The sequence below is a fragment of the Parus major genome, chromosome Z, assembly GCF_001522545.3.
Source record: "Parus major isolate Abel chromosome Z, Parus_major1.1, whole genome shotgun sequence".
NCBI lineage: Eukaryota > Metazoa > Chordata > Aves > Passeriformes > Paridae > Parus > Parus major.
The window spans coordinates 17,120,722-17,138,355 of NC_031799.1; the positions used below are offsets into that span (position 1 = coordinate 17,120,722).

At 35.6% G+C, this 17,634-nt stretch overlaps 1 protein-coding gene across 3 annotated transcripts in view; it reads left to right on the plus strand.

Annotated features, from left to right (window-relative positions):
• MAP3K1 (mitogen-activated protein kinase kinase kinase 1) overlaps positions 1-17,634 on the plus strand; it is a 58,729-nt gene that overhangs the window by 14,977 nt on the left and 26,118 nt on the right. Inside the window, exon 1 of one of the 3 annotated variants that reach the window (XM_015653538.3) lies at positions 4,674-4,770. The exons of the other annotated variants lie outside the window; for them this stretch is intronic. Coding sequence (XP_015509024.1) covers positions 4,748-4,770 — 23 coding nt within the window. The 5' untranslated portion in view covers positions 4,674-4,747. Of the gene's footprint in view, positions 1-4,673; positions 4,771-17,634 lie in introns of those variants that run through there. 3 annotated transcript variants of the gene reach the window in all.

Here is a 17,634-nt window from a genome sequence, read left to right on the forward strand (position 1 = left end):
CACCTTTTTCAGAAATATAGTGCCCTTTATTTTCAAAGGTGAAAGTGGGAGCAAAGCAGAAGAGTGCATTTATCAGCCAGTTTGCTCCGAGTGATGTGGTTTATTCTGACTTGTTAAGGAATGAATACACAGTATTAAATGTTATTTACATAATTACTTAGAAGTTGGAGGTAGTTAAGAATCTTCGAAGAATAATGCTTGGATAAGAACATATGCAAAGATAATTTGCTTTTTTCAAAATACATATCTTTCTTGAGGTGCTTTTGGTTAAATGTTTGTGATGACAGACTTTAATCCACCAATTTCAGCCAGTAAGTTTTGGTGATTTGCTTGTTGCACAGAGAAATTGAGATGGTTTTTAAACAGAAAATTCAGTCAATGTTCCTTTAGAACCCTGAAATAAAATGAAGTGGAAAAGCTCTGGAAACCAAATTAAGACACACTTGAAAGCACAGTATTCACTTACTGCCTTTCCAATTTTAGAGCATCATGATGGTCAAAACTACATGAGATTTCATGAGAAACTGGTAATAAATTGATGTAAAAACTCACTGATATGCATTTAGTTTCAGAAATTCCTGTTAAAACTACAATGCAGAAAGAATATTTCCGTGAATTAAGTGCTGTGAAGTTACTAGGCATGGAACTTTTAGGTTAGTTCTGAAGTGAAATGACACTTGAAAGCCATCAATCTGCTGGACCTTTTGTAAGACAAGATGGTTTCTCTGACAGCCTTGAAACTTGTAGTCTGTGTTGGTAAGGATTTGTGTCTGCCAGTGAGATGTGGAAAGGAAAAGGGACAGGGCTTGGCTTTGCTGAAACTCTGGACCTCTTCAGCATCATCATTTATGGCCTCTTTGTGTTTGCCTTTCTTGGTGTTTCATGTGTTTTCCATTTGTTGTTCCTCACTGTACTAAGTAGGGAGAAGAGGAGGGACAAAATATTTCTGTAGTTAGGTTCTGTACTAGATTTTGGGAGGTGGGCTCATGATTCTGGCTTCTTACCAGAAAGCTCAGACGCTCATGCTTTGCTAGTTCAAATACAGTTTTCTTGTAGGTGCACAATTGTATAGATTACTTTCAAACATAAGATTTAAAATTAAGTGCGTATTCTTTCCTTATTACACCTATGTTTCAGTCTAAAACTTAATTAAATTTATTGAATTCTCTTTAACAGTGTCTGTTACCCAGGAGGTCCTGAAAAGTATATACATACTTAGATCCCATCATTAATACCAGAATAGCTCTAGTGTATTTTGATTTTATGACAGCTTAACAATGTTTCACACTAGAAACTTATTTTAATGTGCATTGATTAAAATATCGCAGTTTGCTTAAAATGGTACTAACTGGTGAATATATGAAATGAGAAAAAGATTCAGACAAAGATATAATTTTTTTCCCCATCCCCCTGCCTCACCCCACCAGACACTAGTGGCATTTGTGCATTTATATTTTAAGTTAGACATAGACATTTTTGCTTACTTTTCTTACATGTATATTTTGCTGCCCTTCATAAGCGAGGAAAACAATGGATATGTTGATTGAATAAAGTAAAAGTTCAAATAAGTTGCTTCCCACATTTTTTGACAACACTTCCATTCATGGGCTAGATTTCATGTTCTTTTTTCTTCTTAGTAAGAACATTGTTTTTAAATTAATGCTGTTACATAAATGTGAATACCTCTCTTTGCTTATTGGATCCTGGACTGAAGAGAGAGTACGATATGGTGTGCTGTGGATGAGAGATATCCATAGGATATGGATAAATAGCTTACTTTCTAATGCACCATGAAACTGGAAATAAGTTGTAAATCGAACATCCAGCTGGTAGTTACACAGTAACATCTCCAAAATTAGATGATTCCTTTATTTTGCACTTTCAACTAAATGTATTGCATGTGAATGACACTAGTTTGCTTTTGGTGTAAAGACAGTAAGTTTATAGGATAAATATCTGCATTTTATGAACTGAAAAATAACTTTCATTTAAAAAAAAAGCTGATCTAAGGTTGTTTTTTTTCTCCTAAATGACTCTTTAAAATTACTGCTATAAAAGTCTTCTGAGATAAATTACAGGTAACAAGTACCTTTCACTATTTTTAGCTTACCTCATGCAGCTGAATCTTTAGCAGATGTTGAGTTTGCTGTGGACTTAATGCAAAGTCAAAAGGTAACAGAGTACAGTCCCAGTGAGTGTGTTCTGCAGTGCAGGAAAACAAAGTCCTCCAGTGAAACACTTCCTGTTGTGTTCTTGACAGCTCTCTTGCAGTAAATTGTTTATTACTTAAACAAGCCATCTAAGGAGAGCTGAACTGTGACATCATATAGTAAAATTCAGTTCTGTGCTGATCATAACTTTTAAGTTTATTTAATTATGCTGTTAGGCAAGTCTACTAGTGTAGTATGGTATTTGGAACAATTCAGTGCAAAAGTGATGCAAGGCTAAGTCACACGTGCATTTTCCTCTTCTAGTTTTTGAAACAAACTGCTGTATTTTTACTTCGTCTGGCCATTTTCGTTTTCTTAATGTAATAATCAAATTGCTTTGTCAAACATGCTCAGCTATTTTAACAGTGCCTGACTGTTAACTTCTGTTTTTCAAATATCTGCCTCTCAAGAACTGTTTTTCATAGAAATTTTTGCAAGCTGCAGTGCAAGAAGAGAAGGGCTTTTTCTTAGTCAGATAAGAGAAACCAAAAGCATGCAGCTGACTTCAGCAAAATGCTTTTTTGTTCACTGGCTTTGCAAGAGGAGTCCTTATGAAGCTTTCTTAAACTTTCATTTGTAATCTTCTTTGTCTTAATGCTTCTCTGTTATGACAAATACCACTTTAATGTGTGTATTGAATTTTCTGTTTGAGAGATTATGAGAATGCATCTTTCTTGATCAGTGTGTGGTCATGTTCTTCCTAAGCTTTGCCTTTTTATTGTAGATTCCCTCAGAAATCTGAGGTGATTTTTTGTTTTGTTTATCTTAAATTCTGCTGCCAGCTTCCCTTCATAGCTGAGGTTCCATTTCCGGTGTGATAATAAAACACCAGCACCATCTGAGTACAGTAATCTGTTCCTGTCTGCATGTTAAATGCTGAAAAAGTGACAGTCGTTTTGATAGTTTTGCAAAGCAGGAAATTACAGACTTCTTTGTCAGAAACTTCAGTGACTAGAGCAGGAAGAGCTACTGAGATCCAAAGGAACGTGTTCCAGGACACAAAATGTTTCTGTTTTAACATTACTGTTTGGGAGGAAGTTAACTGGACACTTGTTTAGGTTTTTTGGTGGGGTTTTTTGTTCAGGTTTGTTGTTTGTGAGGATTTTTATTGGGGTTTTTTTGGTTTTGATTGGTGGTGGTGGCTTTTTTGTTGGCTTGGTTTTTTGTTTGTTTTGGTTTGGTTTTTGTTGGGTTTTTTATACTTTTTAGTAATTATAATCGCCTTCTGATTTCTTTTTGTATAACCTAGAAATCATTTTTTAACATGCCATGGTGCAAACAGATCTTATTTTTAAGAATTTGTTGCTAATATAATTGCCCAAGGGAAAAACCTTCAAAAAGTTGAACTTGCCTTTCTTCTCCTCTTCTGGGTTGTATATAATGATAACCCTGACAGATGTGTGTGTTGAATGTCTGCTGGCACCGACAGCTTCCTTTAGAGTTTTGACATAAACTGTAGTTCTACAGTTTCTCCTTCCGTCCCCAAAAGGTCAAGTAGGTCACTCTGGTTTTTCTCTCTGCCCATTTGATTTGAGTGGAACTTACTCATTGAATAATTCATTGGATAATTCTTAGTGTAGTTTAAATTCAGTTGCATATAGTGGCATTTCTGGTGTAACATTTTTTGAGCATTGAAACAGTGGAATTTCTTGCATCATTCTTGTGTAATAATGCTGATAGTGTGGCACTAAGTCAAAGACATGCAATGTCTTCTGCCTACAGAAGTTAATGACCTTTTCAAGATAAACTTAGTCAAAGCAAAAATAAGGAAAACAAAGACTGTACCTGTAGACAAGTGTGTTTTCTCAATACCTCAGGAAGATACCTGAGCACTCCCCTCTCTTTTGACTTGCCTACAGGATCAGATTTGATGGTTACAGCTCTTTTAATACTTGCATGAGGGTTTTAGAAGAAGCAGGAAGTTCAAGGTGTGTGTGTGTGTGTGTGACTTTATGCAAATTTTTTAAAGTTATTGTATCCCCCCAGCCTACAGTCTTTCTGATTTGTAACAGTGGGGGTTTGTTCTGTGACCTACATTTGCACACAAAGGTGGCATATATATTCAAATAAACAATGGGGATTTACTACATTTATTTTCAACATAAGGGTTTTTTTTTAGTTTTGTGGTGTGGTGAATGAGCACAATTTTTCCTTTTTCCCTGAGGTCAGCTCAGTCTCTTTTAAAGCTCTTAAACCTTGGGTCATTTCACATGGCATGCCTTCAATTGCTAGATTGCAGTCTACATAGGAACCAACAGATGAAAGATATAGCAGATAAAAAATAAATCAGACAAATTAATGGGAAGGTACCTTCCTCTAATTCATCCCTGAAGCCACGTATTGGCTGCTGAAAGCGAGAAAGAATCTAGTGGGAGGAGTTTCTCAGAGATTGTTCTGTGGTTTTATCACAGCATGCACAGATAGTTGCAGTTTGACATAGGATGCTGGGCTGGATGGACTTGCAGCTTGGATTTACAAAGATGCTTCAATGGGGAGGTCCTGTGGAGTGATAGACTGTGCAGCTGGGAGCCTTATGAATGCACAGGGTCTGCAGTTCTCTGTAAGCTCAATTCTTATGCTTAGTCATACTGACATGTTTCCTTTTTTGTCCTGGAAATGTAGCATTTTCTTCCTACAATAAATAAGAAAAAAAGGAAGGTGTTACTTTTGGGGGTAACTTCTTGAACAGAAAAGGGGAAAAAATAGGTAGTATGACTTTCTTTCATTGTTAAGCTTTCAAATACATTTAAATCTCATGGCTGAAGGTCATAACCTCTGCTGTCCTGCTGGTTGAAGGAAAACAAATTTCAGCTTTTGAGGACTTTTGCTTCTGCTCTGGCAACTTTATTTTAGTAATAAGATTTTCTTCATCCTGCCGAACTGTAGTCTTCAGTATGGTAAGTCCCATTTCTGAATGTGGGGGATCTTCTCTACTTGAATAAATCTGTGTTACAATGCATATGTACTGTAAAAGAAGCTTGTTTGTCAGAAGTGTCATCCTGGGTTTTTTTTCTGGGAAACTGTTGAAGCACCATATGAATTAGGTTGGAGATCAAACCCAGACCAACAGTTTTCCACTTTCTCCTCTCCAATTTAAAGTTTCAGAATGTGTGGTGGTGTTTTGGGGTTTGGTTCTGAAGGCAGATCAATATCAGTAGGGATAAATAGGAATTAATAACTTAGGTAGGGAATGGGAACTCCTTAAACTGACCTTGTGTCTACAGAGATGGTGTATGGAACTGTTTCAATAGGTTATCTACACAAGTTACAATAGCTTCTGGCCCCTCCTTCCTTTGGGTTGGCATAAATAGCTGTTTTTCAAAGCCTGGGTATTACCTAAAGTGTTTCTAGGCTTGTTACTGCTCTAGTTCTGATATTAGTGCTTGATCTAAGAGTACTCTAGCAGCAGGTTCAAGATTCTACTTGCATATAAATATTTTCAGTACTCTTTGCTGTTTGATTATTATTTTTTTAAAATATTTGGTATGTTTTTTAATGTTTAAAAGCATCTTAATCTATAAATCTTAGATGTTTGTGTCTGAGGTTGAGATCCATTACCAAATTACAAATTGCAAATTATAAAATGACCATTACTTGACAAAGTACCTTGGCTTTTCTTTAACTGATTCAAAATGGAAGAAAGGGAAGTAAGAAGAAATGAAATTTGGGTGTGTTCCTTAAGTAGGTTTGCTTTCAGTTTAATATTCTGAAAAACCATTTTAACTTTTTTGCTTTTGTTTCCTCAAATTTTTGAAAGCTGTTTGGTAAAAAAATAAAAAACTTGCAATTTTTACTTTTTCTGTGTTGTCAGTTGGAATCTTTCAGTAACCTCTTCGAACCTCCAGTTTACACATGTTCTATGTGACATTCCATTTGATAATATCCCCTGAGACTCATTTCAGCTTTTTTTTGAAGACTACATTATCTCTAAAAATACCTTAATATCTCTTGTCACATTTTGCTTTTTTATAGGAATGTTCTAGAACTTTGTTGCAGCCTGCTGGAAGCTGCTTTATGTGGCAGAGAAATGCAGTACTTCTGATTTTTCTGTTTTATTATCTAGCTCAATTCTGGTCTACAGGGTAGACTTTGTGTTGAATTTCCCCTTCATTGTATGAGTACATGATTGAGTTGAAATATTCAGAAGAAAGTTGTCAGTTGTACTTGAGTTTTTGAGGCAACATTCAGCATTCTTACTTAGTTGATTTTGTATTTTCAGGCGAGATAATTTGGGAAAATGTTTTATCTTTTTTTATGCATGACAGATTTTAAAAGATTAATTGCACTGTTTTTTGGTTTTTTTTAATTGCTTAACAATATTTCATAATATGTTGAATTTTAGGAAGATGAATTTAAAAAATTGACCTTGGAAAGTAGTTATTTTGAAGTGAACTGTGTAGAAAACAAAGCTTTCAAATGCAGCTTCAGTTTGAAATCTTATGCTAGCTTTATATGTCAAGTCTAAGTGTGCCCTGCCCTGAGAAGGGGAGCACAGCTTTCTTTATGAGTCTAGATGCACATCATACTGCTGTAACTGCATTTTCTCACACCTGAACTAAGTTTAAGTGTGGCATTTGGCAGTGGCATGGTCTCCAGTCTGTGGTTTGTCTTCCATCCAGTGCTGAATTTTGTGTCACACTGGTTGCACTGACAGTGTTAGATGGTAAATTAAAAACCAGTCTGCTCTCGGAGATGAGGGCTGCAATTGTGCTATATCCCTCTAGAGCAGGTAGATAAGTCCATAAACAAGACTGTATTTTCTTACCTTTTGTTGTTAAAGTATTAATTGTGAATTAATTGTATGGAAACTATCTGAAATCCAACATTGCTGGGGGACAGCATTGAAATTTAGTACATAGGGAAATCCAAGTAACTGGTAAAACATATCTGTGCATTAAAGCAGTACTCATGTTAAAGTTTCCTTGTAGGGAGAAATATATATATGATTTGCTTACAGCAGCATACAAAGTTCTTTTGCTTTGAAAGTTAAAAGAACTATGAAAATACTGTCCTGTAGCTGTACATACAGCTTTGTGTAACAGGCTTTCTGCTTAACATGTGGTTTTTTAAAATGCTTTATGTGTTGGTGGCAACAAAACGGAATATTAAATACCTTTATTTCATGATCCTTTTGTAAATGAGATACCTATACCAGGGATTGACAATGCACACGTGCTTTTCCTCTACAGCTTTAACTTGCCCTGAAAGTTATTTTCTTTCTTAACAACCACCGCCCCCTCCCCCCCCCAAAAAAAACAAACCACAAAACCCCCAAAATATTCCAAGTACGGTACATGTGAAACTGAAAATCAAAGTTCTGATACTTCTTTACAAAAACAAAAGCATGCTGGCACAATCTGAATAAAGCATCTGCTATTCAGGACTGAAGATTCTTTTGAGCTATTTTTAGTAAATTACAGAAATGTTTTCTTTTCCACTGCTGCCTGAATCATACTCTCTAATTCCTTATCATGATTGTTGTTAATCAGTTGGTAGAATAAAACCAAAATATTTGTATTTTGACTTTTCCTTATTTTAGATTGTTTATTTCAAATGGATGGTAAACCTGGCATATTGGTTTTTTAGGGAGGCATATTGAGACTGTGGAGAAATTGTAGTTGGGATAATGAAGTACTTTAAGTTGAGGATGTTTTTGAAAGTTGACTTCTGAGCTAAAGGCATCAAGGGACAAATATAAATTAATGAAATGTAACCACATGAATTATACTAGCAGCCTCCAAATCTGCACAGTGAGGGAAGACATCTTAAAAAGAAAAAGGAAAAAAGGTGGATATTGACATTTGACTTGATCAGTTTCTGTTGTAGAAGAAGTACTCCTGAATGGACCTCCATATTTCTCTGGGAATAAACTGAGCACAAATAAGAAAGGCAGGGCTTCTCTGCACAAAGGTACAGTTTTGAAATAAAGTCTGCAAATACAGACTTCTGAAAACCAAGCTGTAAAATTATTTTAGAAGGCTTTCTTAACAAGCCCAAATTTACTTACTTGAAATTCTAATTTCAATATGGCCTTACTTCTTATGTTTAACAGTGAAATGTTATCTTCCAGACAAATGTATGTTTATTCTGGTTTCTCAAATAATGTTCCATAAGAAGTTTGAGAAAACCTTGGAACTTCTTTGCTTATATGTGAGGTTAAGTGGTGTTTCAACCTATCCAAAATGTTTGTAATTATTTTAATTCTGGCACATTGAAAAAAGTTCACTTTTATGCATACCTTAATTTTATTAGTAGAGTTAATGTTATAAAAACTTTAGTACCTTCAGCCTTTCTGGTCTCACAGAAGCACTACACTGCTTTCAAGTCTCTATAAAGTTCAGGTAAGCCATAGTGTTTCATGGGAGCCTGACCACGTGTTTTATATCAAAATTTTAAACTAGTTCCTTTAGGTGTGGAGGCAGTAGTGAAGCAAGGAAATGTTGTCATTACAGTGCACGAATATTTAGACTTTGTGAATCTCAGGGTGGGATGCTGGGAGCATCCCAGCATTCTTCCATATATTCTGAATATTCATGAAAGCATTTTGTTATTATAATTTTCATTTTCTAAATGGAAGCTTAACAATAATGTATAAATTTCAGAGAACTGCTCCATCAGAATTAATTTGTAGAGGTCAAACACAGCTGTGGACAGGAGATGGATCTTGAAGATGGCATTGAGGAGCTTACATGAGTAGTCCACAAAAGCCTAGTGTACAGTATTGCAGAATAATCACAATGTTTGTCTTTCAGGCTATGTGGGCGAGCAGTTTAAAAATCTGAAAGTACACTTGTGTGTTAGTGGTTTTTGTTTTTTCTTTAAAGCTATGGACTTCCCTGAGTGCTGCTATCTCAGCTGAAGCACTGCTTGAGGGTACTGCACAAATAGTTCTGATCTGTAACTTTTCAGTGTCCTTTAGTATGGATGAATTTCATGGCAATTCTTAATCATATTTTTCTTGGTTGCTGGTTCATGGCTTGAAGTCTTTTCTCGCAGTTGTGCTTCAACATTATAGTTGAAAAATTTGGATGGGCAGAGATTTGCTGCCAGTTACCCAAAAGATGGTCTGAGTAGTTGCTGGTTTTATGTGACTAAAGAAAAATACATCTTAAATGGGAACTGGTATCTTAACTGGTCAATAACATTAAAAAAATCATACCCTTTTGTCTTGAATGCTGACAGTCAGTTTCTGATGAAGCAAGCAGTTTAATGGGCAGATAAAGAAGAATGTGTCATCATACACTTTTTGACATACTAATTACTGCATTTATGATGACTGTTGGTATTAAATATTTTAATTAAATCCCAGATAAAGCTAAACTTGAATTTTAAGTCCGTCAGTTTCATTCTGCTTCCTAAGTTCCTCTTTTAAGTTTAAATAGGCGAGAGAAATATATTTATAATTGAAAACATGTTTCCTCTGTCTGAAGTATACATATATCTGTATATTCCTGTGCTCCAAATAATCATGTTGTCATGAAACCCACTGAAAATCCCTTTGGTGCTTGTCGTATAAACAGTGCAGTAGTTTTCTCAATGAGAAAGTAAATGAGCTCTTTTGGAATCCTAGTTATTTTGTAGCTGCATCAATGTGAGGCTGTTTCTTCAAAGACATGGGTTATTTTTTCTTTTGTGCTTGTGGGTTAGGACAAATGAAGAAGCTTTTGTTAAGTTACTTTAATATAATACCTATCCATAGTAATAAAGCAAGCAGTGAGTGCTGCTGTTAGTATTTTTGCAATAAACATTTCAGAGATTTTTTCAGGTCAATCATTTTAACTTTTTGCAGTTGTTTGAATTCCTTTTTATGTCCACAAGGCTTGTGTTCCATGATTGCCTGTGCTTATTCCTGTTTAGAAATTTCACAACTTTTTTTCCCCCGTTCCCTGATTCTTCTGGATGAATAAAAAAAAAAGATTGATTTAGTTACTCTGATTTTATTTAACAATGATGTATGGAGGTTTAAGTTTGTTTAAGATTGTTGTAACTCCTTCCCAGCCAAACCCCATGCAGTTACCTTTGGGAGGAGATCTCAGAATGTAGTAATAAGCAGTAATTACTCTTACTCAGTTGTGGTGCTGATCAGAGAGGACAGTAAAATACTAACTATCCCATTCTGGAAAGCCTTCCTCCATTCCTCTTCAAAAGTGTTTTGTTGAGCAGTCTGCCAAATGCACATACAGATGACATGATCATTACTCGTGTTACTTGATGTTCGTTACTTGTTTTAAAATGTTAATATTTATGTTCAATATCTTTTGTGGTCTCAAAGTCATGTATGAGGTTATAGACAGATCTGTTCCAACTACCTTGTAAGTATATATAACTAGAATGTTGGAATAATGCAGCAGTGGGAGATGAGTAAATATCAGTGTAAATTTGGGGTTATTCCACAGTGTGGTTTATACTTTCCAATAGGTTATATATTTTAATATTTTTGTACTGCTTTATGCACAGAGTAGCTTTCAGTGTGCAAAGTTGTGGTGTAATTAGTAAAGTGATGGTATTTTAGGTATTTTTGCTAAACAATCACTCCACACAATCCTGGAGGAAAGATAATAATTCTTAAAGCTGGCAAGCGTGGGAATACTAAAAAATTGCTTGAATCAAAAATTGCCAAAATAAATGCGATCAATTACAAGTAGCCAAAGCATTTTCTTCTGGTGGACTGCTGAAAGGCAAAAGTGAAGGCACCACTTGCAGCTTCCCGCACAACATTTTGAATTCACATTAAGGGAATATTCTCTGATGTCTGATGACATTTTGCATGAAATGCAGTTTAACTTCCCCCCTCCTGCCCCCCATCTCTACCTACTACTTTTTCTGTAATTAAGGAAGTCCTAGGTTTAGAGAACACAGGATGGTGGTCAGAATGAGATGCAAGGAGTTAGTGTGTAGAGCTGTACGTTCTGAACACTGGTTTTTATAAACAGAGATGACAGTTCTTGGTGGCCCACAAAACCTTCAGCAGGTTGGGAATAGCAGTCAGTGTGCTAACTGAAATCTGATTAAGTCATCTTTATTCACCACTAGGGTCTCTTTAAAACTTAGTCCTTCATGTCAAATGTTACTATTCTTTCATGAATCTGGACTTAGAAGGACCACATATATGTCACTAGATAAAAATTAATTAGTTTTGCAAGTTTCATTTTTTTAAGAGTGTTTCACAGATAGGAAAACTGATACCAGTTGACCTAACAGCTCTTATCCTTACATCATCCCTCAAGTACTGTATGAAGCTTCATACTGCTTCTAATTCCTCTTGCATGGTGTGTCTTGATGAAATCAGACTATTCCTTTTCACATACTAGCATGCTTCATGTGAGTGCATTATCTATCTATACAATTCAATTCTGATGCATCTTTTTAGTGTTATTTTTCTCTTTTTATGGAGGGGTGCTCATGTTTTATGATAATGTTATTTGCAGTTACTTGTGCACAGCATGTATTGTGCCTAGGAACCTGGGATTAAATGGTTAATCTGAAAATTTGAATGCAAAGGCTTTCTGATCAAATGTGGCTCACATGTAACAGTGTCTTTTGTCAAGTCACTGGTGACAAGCTGGAATTCTCATAAAGTAATGCTTCTCTTGTGTTATGCTTTCACACTGCTATGTGAATGGGTATGCAATTTGTAAGTCAGTTTTTAAACAAATACTGAAGATACCCATTTTCCTTTACCCAGATCCATATATCATATGGAAGTGTGCTCACTGCATTTTTATGCTGACAGTGTGTAATTTCTAGTTAGTATCAAGAATTACATTTCATAAGGAGTATGCATTACTATAAATTAGAACTTAAATACATTATTAGAGATATGAAGCAGCAAAGTTTTAAAATCTCAGGAATACACTGAAAATTATAAGAAAAAATGGTGCATTTTTAAGGAGTATGCTTGCTGTCCTGTATTGGCTTTCTTGTTTTGTTATGGAGCCATGGTTGATTATTATGGAAAAACATTTTCCTTGCCTGCTAATTGCACAGATTTCTTTTTTTAAATATTTTTTTAATTTGGATTTTTTTTTTTTTAATTTTTAAAAATTGTCTCACTAAACACTTTTTCTTATCTGCTAAGATTTCTGTTATTTTCTCTTTATTCTGTAGACTTTAAAGAAGGCAAAATGGGAGCACTGAATATAATTTTTATATGCTCACGGAAGTTTTGAATGTCTTTTTCTGACATTTTTCTTGTTATGATAGCTTGTTGTCTTAAAAAAATAAACATTTGTAATAGTAGCTGCCATTGTAGTTACTGTATGGTTGGCCTGTGGTTAGATTAGCTGACAGATACCACCAAAAGGTCTTGTTGTTCCAAAGGAGACAACCCTGATCAGCACAGAGCATACTATACCTGCAAAGTCACTGCATGTGTGAGCATTAAGGATCTACAGAACCTAAATCTGGATCTTCATGGTGAGAGCCAGTTCCCCTGTGACTCCCTGCTGAAAGAAGATACAGCGCTCTTCAATATATATATCTACCATAAGTGCTACAGGGTTGCTGGGGTTGTATATTTTTCACCCAGCAGTTACTCAGAATAGGCTTGCAAGGAATTTTTTATGTTATTCCTGCATTGTAGTAAAACTTTTTGTGACAGTCAGAAATCTCTATGGAAACATTTAGTCCACTTTGGCCTTTGATCAAAATTCAGTGTATGCATCAATCTTCAGAGTACAAGGTCTTTTTGAATGAGTCTCTGACTATCAGTGAGCAAGACATATCTCTCTTTAGCAAGTTCAGTGCCTGTTTAGTATGACTTACTGTTTCTGTATCACGATATTTTACTGATGATACAAATACTCAGTGTGACTTAGACTGATAAGTATGTAGACAAGAAATACAAAAAGAGGGGAAAAAATAAAGCTTTAACTTTAAAAGTGACCACCAAATAACGAAACATAAATTTTAAAAAAAAAAGCAAATTGGGATGCTTAGAATACTAGGGGCTTGCTTCATGACGCCTAATTGCTACTTCAGTACAACTAATTGATAACAATATTAATTGGTTTTAATTGTCAGCAGTGTATGCTAAGAAACAAATATAACCCTGGTGAGAAATAATGATTATCATGAAGGCATGTCAATCAGCTCATTCTTCAGAGTAGAGAGGAAGAGTCCTGTTAAATTTCTTTCTGCATCTCTGGTCTCCTTCTGTGAGGCCAGACTAACCAGTCATTAAGACCCAGAATTTGTAGAGGATGTTATGTTTATTTTCTAGAAATAACATATATATAAGCCTTCAGTTTTTCTCATTTGCTTTGTTTCACTGTTTATTTTTATGAACATATTTTGCATATGAACATATTCTGAAAGAACTGTCCAGCAGTAATCTCTGAACATTTGGTATCTGCTGAAAATTCTGCCACTTTGAACAGGGCCAAGACATTCTAAATTTTTTCTCATTTATAACTATACGGCAATCATTTAGTAGCTTGTAGCTTTTAAATTGTGTAGCTTATCTTGTACAAGTTACTTGTTTGTATCCTATCATTTCCACCATTCTTATTGAATGTGGAGAATGTAGAGTGCAGGTTTATCTGCTTAACCCTAGTACCTTAAGCTGATTCAAAGCATAATTTTTTTTTGTATGAAATATCTGATGTTCTTTACTGGAGACAGGGAAGTAAAATTTGCTAAGAAACTCTTAATCTTGTGCTTTATGTGTGGAGATGTTTTACTCTTCTGTGACAGTCAACAAATTATACATATATATGTATATATATATATATATATATATACACACAATACGAAATTTTATCTTTAAAAAACAGGACAGACACTTGAAACAGTAGGATATGTACCTGACACATGGACATATAAAAATAATTTCCAGTGAGAACTTTTCTAAGAACTTGTATTTTGGGTTTTACTCTACCTTTAATTCAGATCTTTCTGTTAACGGCTTCAGACTTCTGCGTCAGCAAGGGCCATATCTGCTCTGACCTGATCCTTTCTATATGTTGGCCAATCCCATTTCAACTAGTACTCCTAATTTGATCCAGGATAGCCTTGATGAATCTGAGGCAAAAGATCAGTTTGGTGCCTAAGAGATCAGACTTCATTCTAGAAATGAAGAATTTGATTCTGTTAAAAAAGGAACATGATATGTGACAAGTGAAAATTTGTTCTTATACTTCTGTAAGAGCTGGATGACTCTGGTGGGCTAAACTGGGGGAAGGAATTCCTAACATGTATGCTTGAGATCCTATAACCTGCTGCAGATGAACTAATCATAAAGCTGTCAGTGAGTACTCCTTTTCAGTCTTTGTAATGACATTACAGCTGTTTTTGAAGTAAAGCCCAGTGCTGTGTTGCACCACAATGGGGACAGTACTAGCATGTCCTCTTCAATTGGAGTAACATGAACTGGGCATCTGGGTTCTGCTGTCTGCTAGGATGCTGAAATTTGTCATATAGTAATAAATGTATAAACCTTTATAAACTCATTTGGGGATATTAAGCAAAACTCAAAATTGAAATAATTAAACAACACAATTATAATTACCTTTGGGTCTCTTGTATCAATATAAATTATCTACCTCCTGTAAGTTCTAAAAATTCTGCTCAATAATGGCATAAACTTTAAAGGCTTTAGAGATAAAGTACCAAATTCTCTCTCTAAAGCATTTAGTATGAAAGTGTAGAGTCTGAGAGATCATGTAATGTTACTACTGCTTTTCACATCTTGAAAACACCTGTGTGCAAACCCTGATCCATCTGGACTGCAACTGGCTGACTAAATAATGATAGAAAGAGAGCATAAGAACTTTCTGTGATACTGGTGTGAGATGTCTGATAGCTTTTTTAAGAAATACACAGGAGAGAAGCCCATTTTATTAGCTTCATAGCAAGCATCTATTACAAACAGCGGCTGTCATTTCTTGTTTCATAGGAGGATTTATTTTCTGTGGCTACTGAATAATATATCTCAAAGGATTAGCTAGGTGGTTTCAGAGCAAGAAATAAAACAAGTGTTTTACATTAGGTGAGTTTGACTTCATAGGAACTAGAAAATTTGTGCAGAAAATCTACCTCTGTATGTTTTGACATCTGTCTTTGGGGTTTTGAGCCTTCATCACTGAGGCTCACAGGAAGGATGGTCCTTCCTGGCCAGGGCCTGTGAGGTTCCACTGAGGGGGATGGCTCAGTCTGTGCAGTTGGAGCTTTGATTGTAAATGTTGTCCCGTTAGCAGTGAAATATTCTTTGACAATTTCACCTTTTGACATACCAGCCTTCAAGGGAGTACTCTTAACAGAATAATACATTTAAATTTCACACTTCTGTAACATTCAGCTAAAATCTCTGTAACTATTTTAGGAAGCCATGTACCTTTGTCTCTAGGAAGTAGCACATTCAATTCTGTTGTTAAGTGCCAGTTGCTGCCATTTATTTCCAGATTGAGAAAGTTCCCTGTGAAAGTTTTCATAGTATGTGCCATACCTAATTTTTGCTTTATTAGAATGGGTACATATGGTTAGATGATAGATGTAAGCAGTGGTGAATCAGCAAGAGAAGGAACATCCATCTTGCTCTGTTTTTCGTTACTGATCTTGATTTCATAAGAAGTAGTTAATGGCAATAGAGAAATTGTGAGCACTACTGGAACTGTTAGTGGCAAGAAGTTACCTAACATACTAGTAGCTGACCTCCTCAACTATTAGTATGTTAGGTAGTTCTCTCAGTTCAGGGAATAGCTAACTCTTTTGTCCCTGTTCCTCACATTGAGCACTGCTTCTATGTGCCATGCCTCCTGGCCAGCTGGCCAATTAGCTTGGTGTTCTTGGGACCTACTGACGCTCTGTTTGCATTTAGCTGGGTGACCACATTCTTAATTCTTGCTTAAGGTGCTCAAAGTGAGATCTTGATATCCCATCTAAGGTCACTTCCAGTATTGATTGTTATAATAGATGGCATTTGTATTGAACAGATTATATAATGTCTCTGTATTTGTTCTTTCTCATCCAGTGCTCTTGCATCAAACCTGTTACTAACTGCATTGATTGCTCTGATGTAGCTGCTTTGTGACCACTTTTGTTCATGATGCTTCTTGTGGTTCCCCATGGTTTGACCACTGCTCATATACAAGTTCCTTTTGCTAAATTGCATCAGGTGAATGTTTAAAAGGAAAAAAACCAAAAAGAAACAACTCACCAGCCAATAACTTTTTCCTTGCTATGACTGGGTACTTGTGGATATAGCAAATAGAACTTATCTTTCTTGGTGCATTGGCTCCTATTTCAGAGCTTGCCTTTTTCCTTTCTTCCTGCTGCTAATAAAATGTGGTCCAGTCTGGCTGTTGGCTAAAGTTGTTTTTTTTACCCATGTAAGATAGCAGAGAAGCCAAGACAACTAACTGTTGAGAAGTACAATGTAAGCAATGTACAATTTGGAAATGAACCAGAGCTAGAGTTGAGCTTTCATATAACATTATATACCTTTGTAAGAAAAATACTGGCAGAGAATTAGTATTCACTAAGCTATTAGAAGTAAAGTTTGCTTGTGTATTTCACCATAGTTCACTAAAATAGCACATGTACTGCATACTTTATTATAAAATACTGAATCATTGATCCACAGAAAACAAGCTGTTAGTGATCTAGCTACTCAATAGCTGCTCACAAGTCTTCAAAATTAAGACATAGAAATTAAGGACATTTTGCCTTCTCTGCTTCATAAAATGTTGCAGTAGATTTCTTTTATGCAGTGTGTTAATAGATCGAGTTTTGTAGCTCATGAAGCAAATAATCCAGTGTGAATGATGGAATTACTAAAGTGCAGATCAGTGATCTTATGCATTAAACTCCAGTATTCATCACACTGTTGACCTTGCTCACTACTCCAGAACTCAATTTAGAGCCATTTCTTTGGTACTTCTTGACAACACAAGAGCTGGTGTCAGTTGGTTTGGAAATACCAATACCAAGAATTCAGAAGATACTTAGAGTTGCCTTAAGGGGGAGGGAAGCAAAATTTAAAAGTTAAAATTTATCCCAAAAAAGTATCTTCTATCCTTTTTTGTTTGACTCATGGGAAACTGAAATATTTAAGAGCAAAATCCTTGCTTCAGAGGAGTGGGCTGTTTAGAAATGTAAGGCTCCCCTGGTCCAAGCATGTTCTCTGAGGTTTGTTTTTCACTTGCTCATTAGCTTTGCACTGTGATTCAAATAAAACACCACCCGAGAGTCACTGAAGTATGTGGCTATCACAAATACATGCTGCTCTATGAAGATCAAAATACTCCATACACTGCAGGATGAATTCCTTGGTGGAATTTGCTCTGGATTTCTTGTTTTTATTTTGTGCTGAGATACAATGGTCTACAGACACTAGACATTGCTGTGTAGATAAACTTCAGCATGCCTGGAATAGACGAGGGAGAATTGTAGATGTAATAGATGTAAAAAGCAAAACAAAACAAAC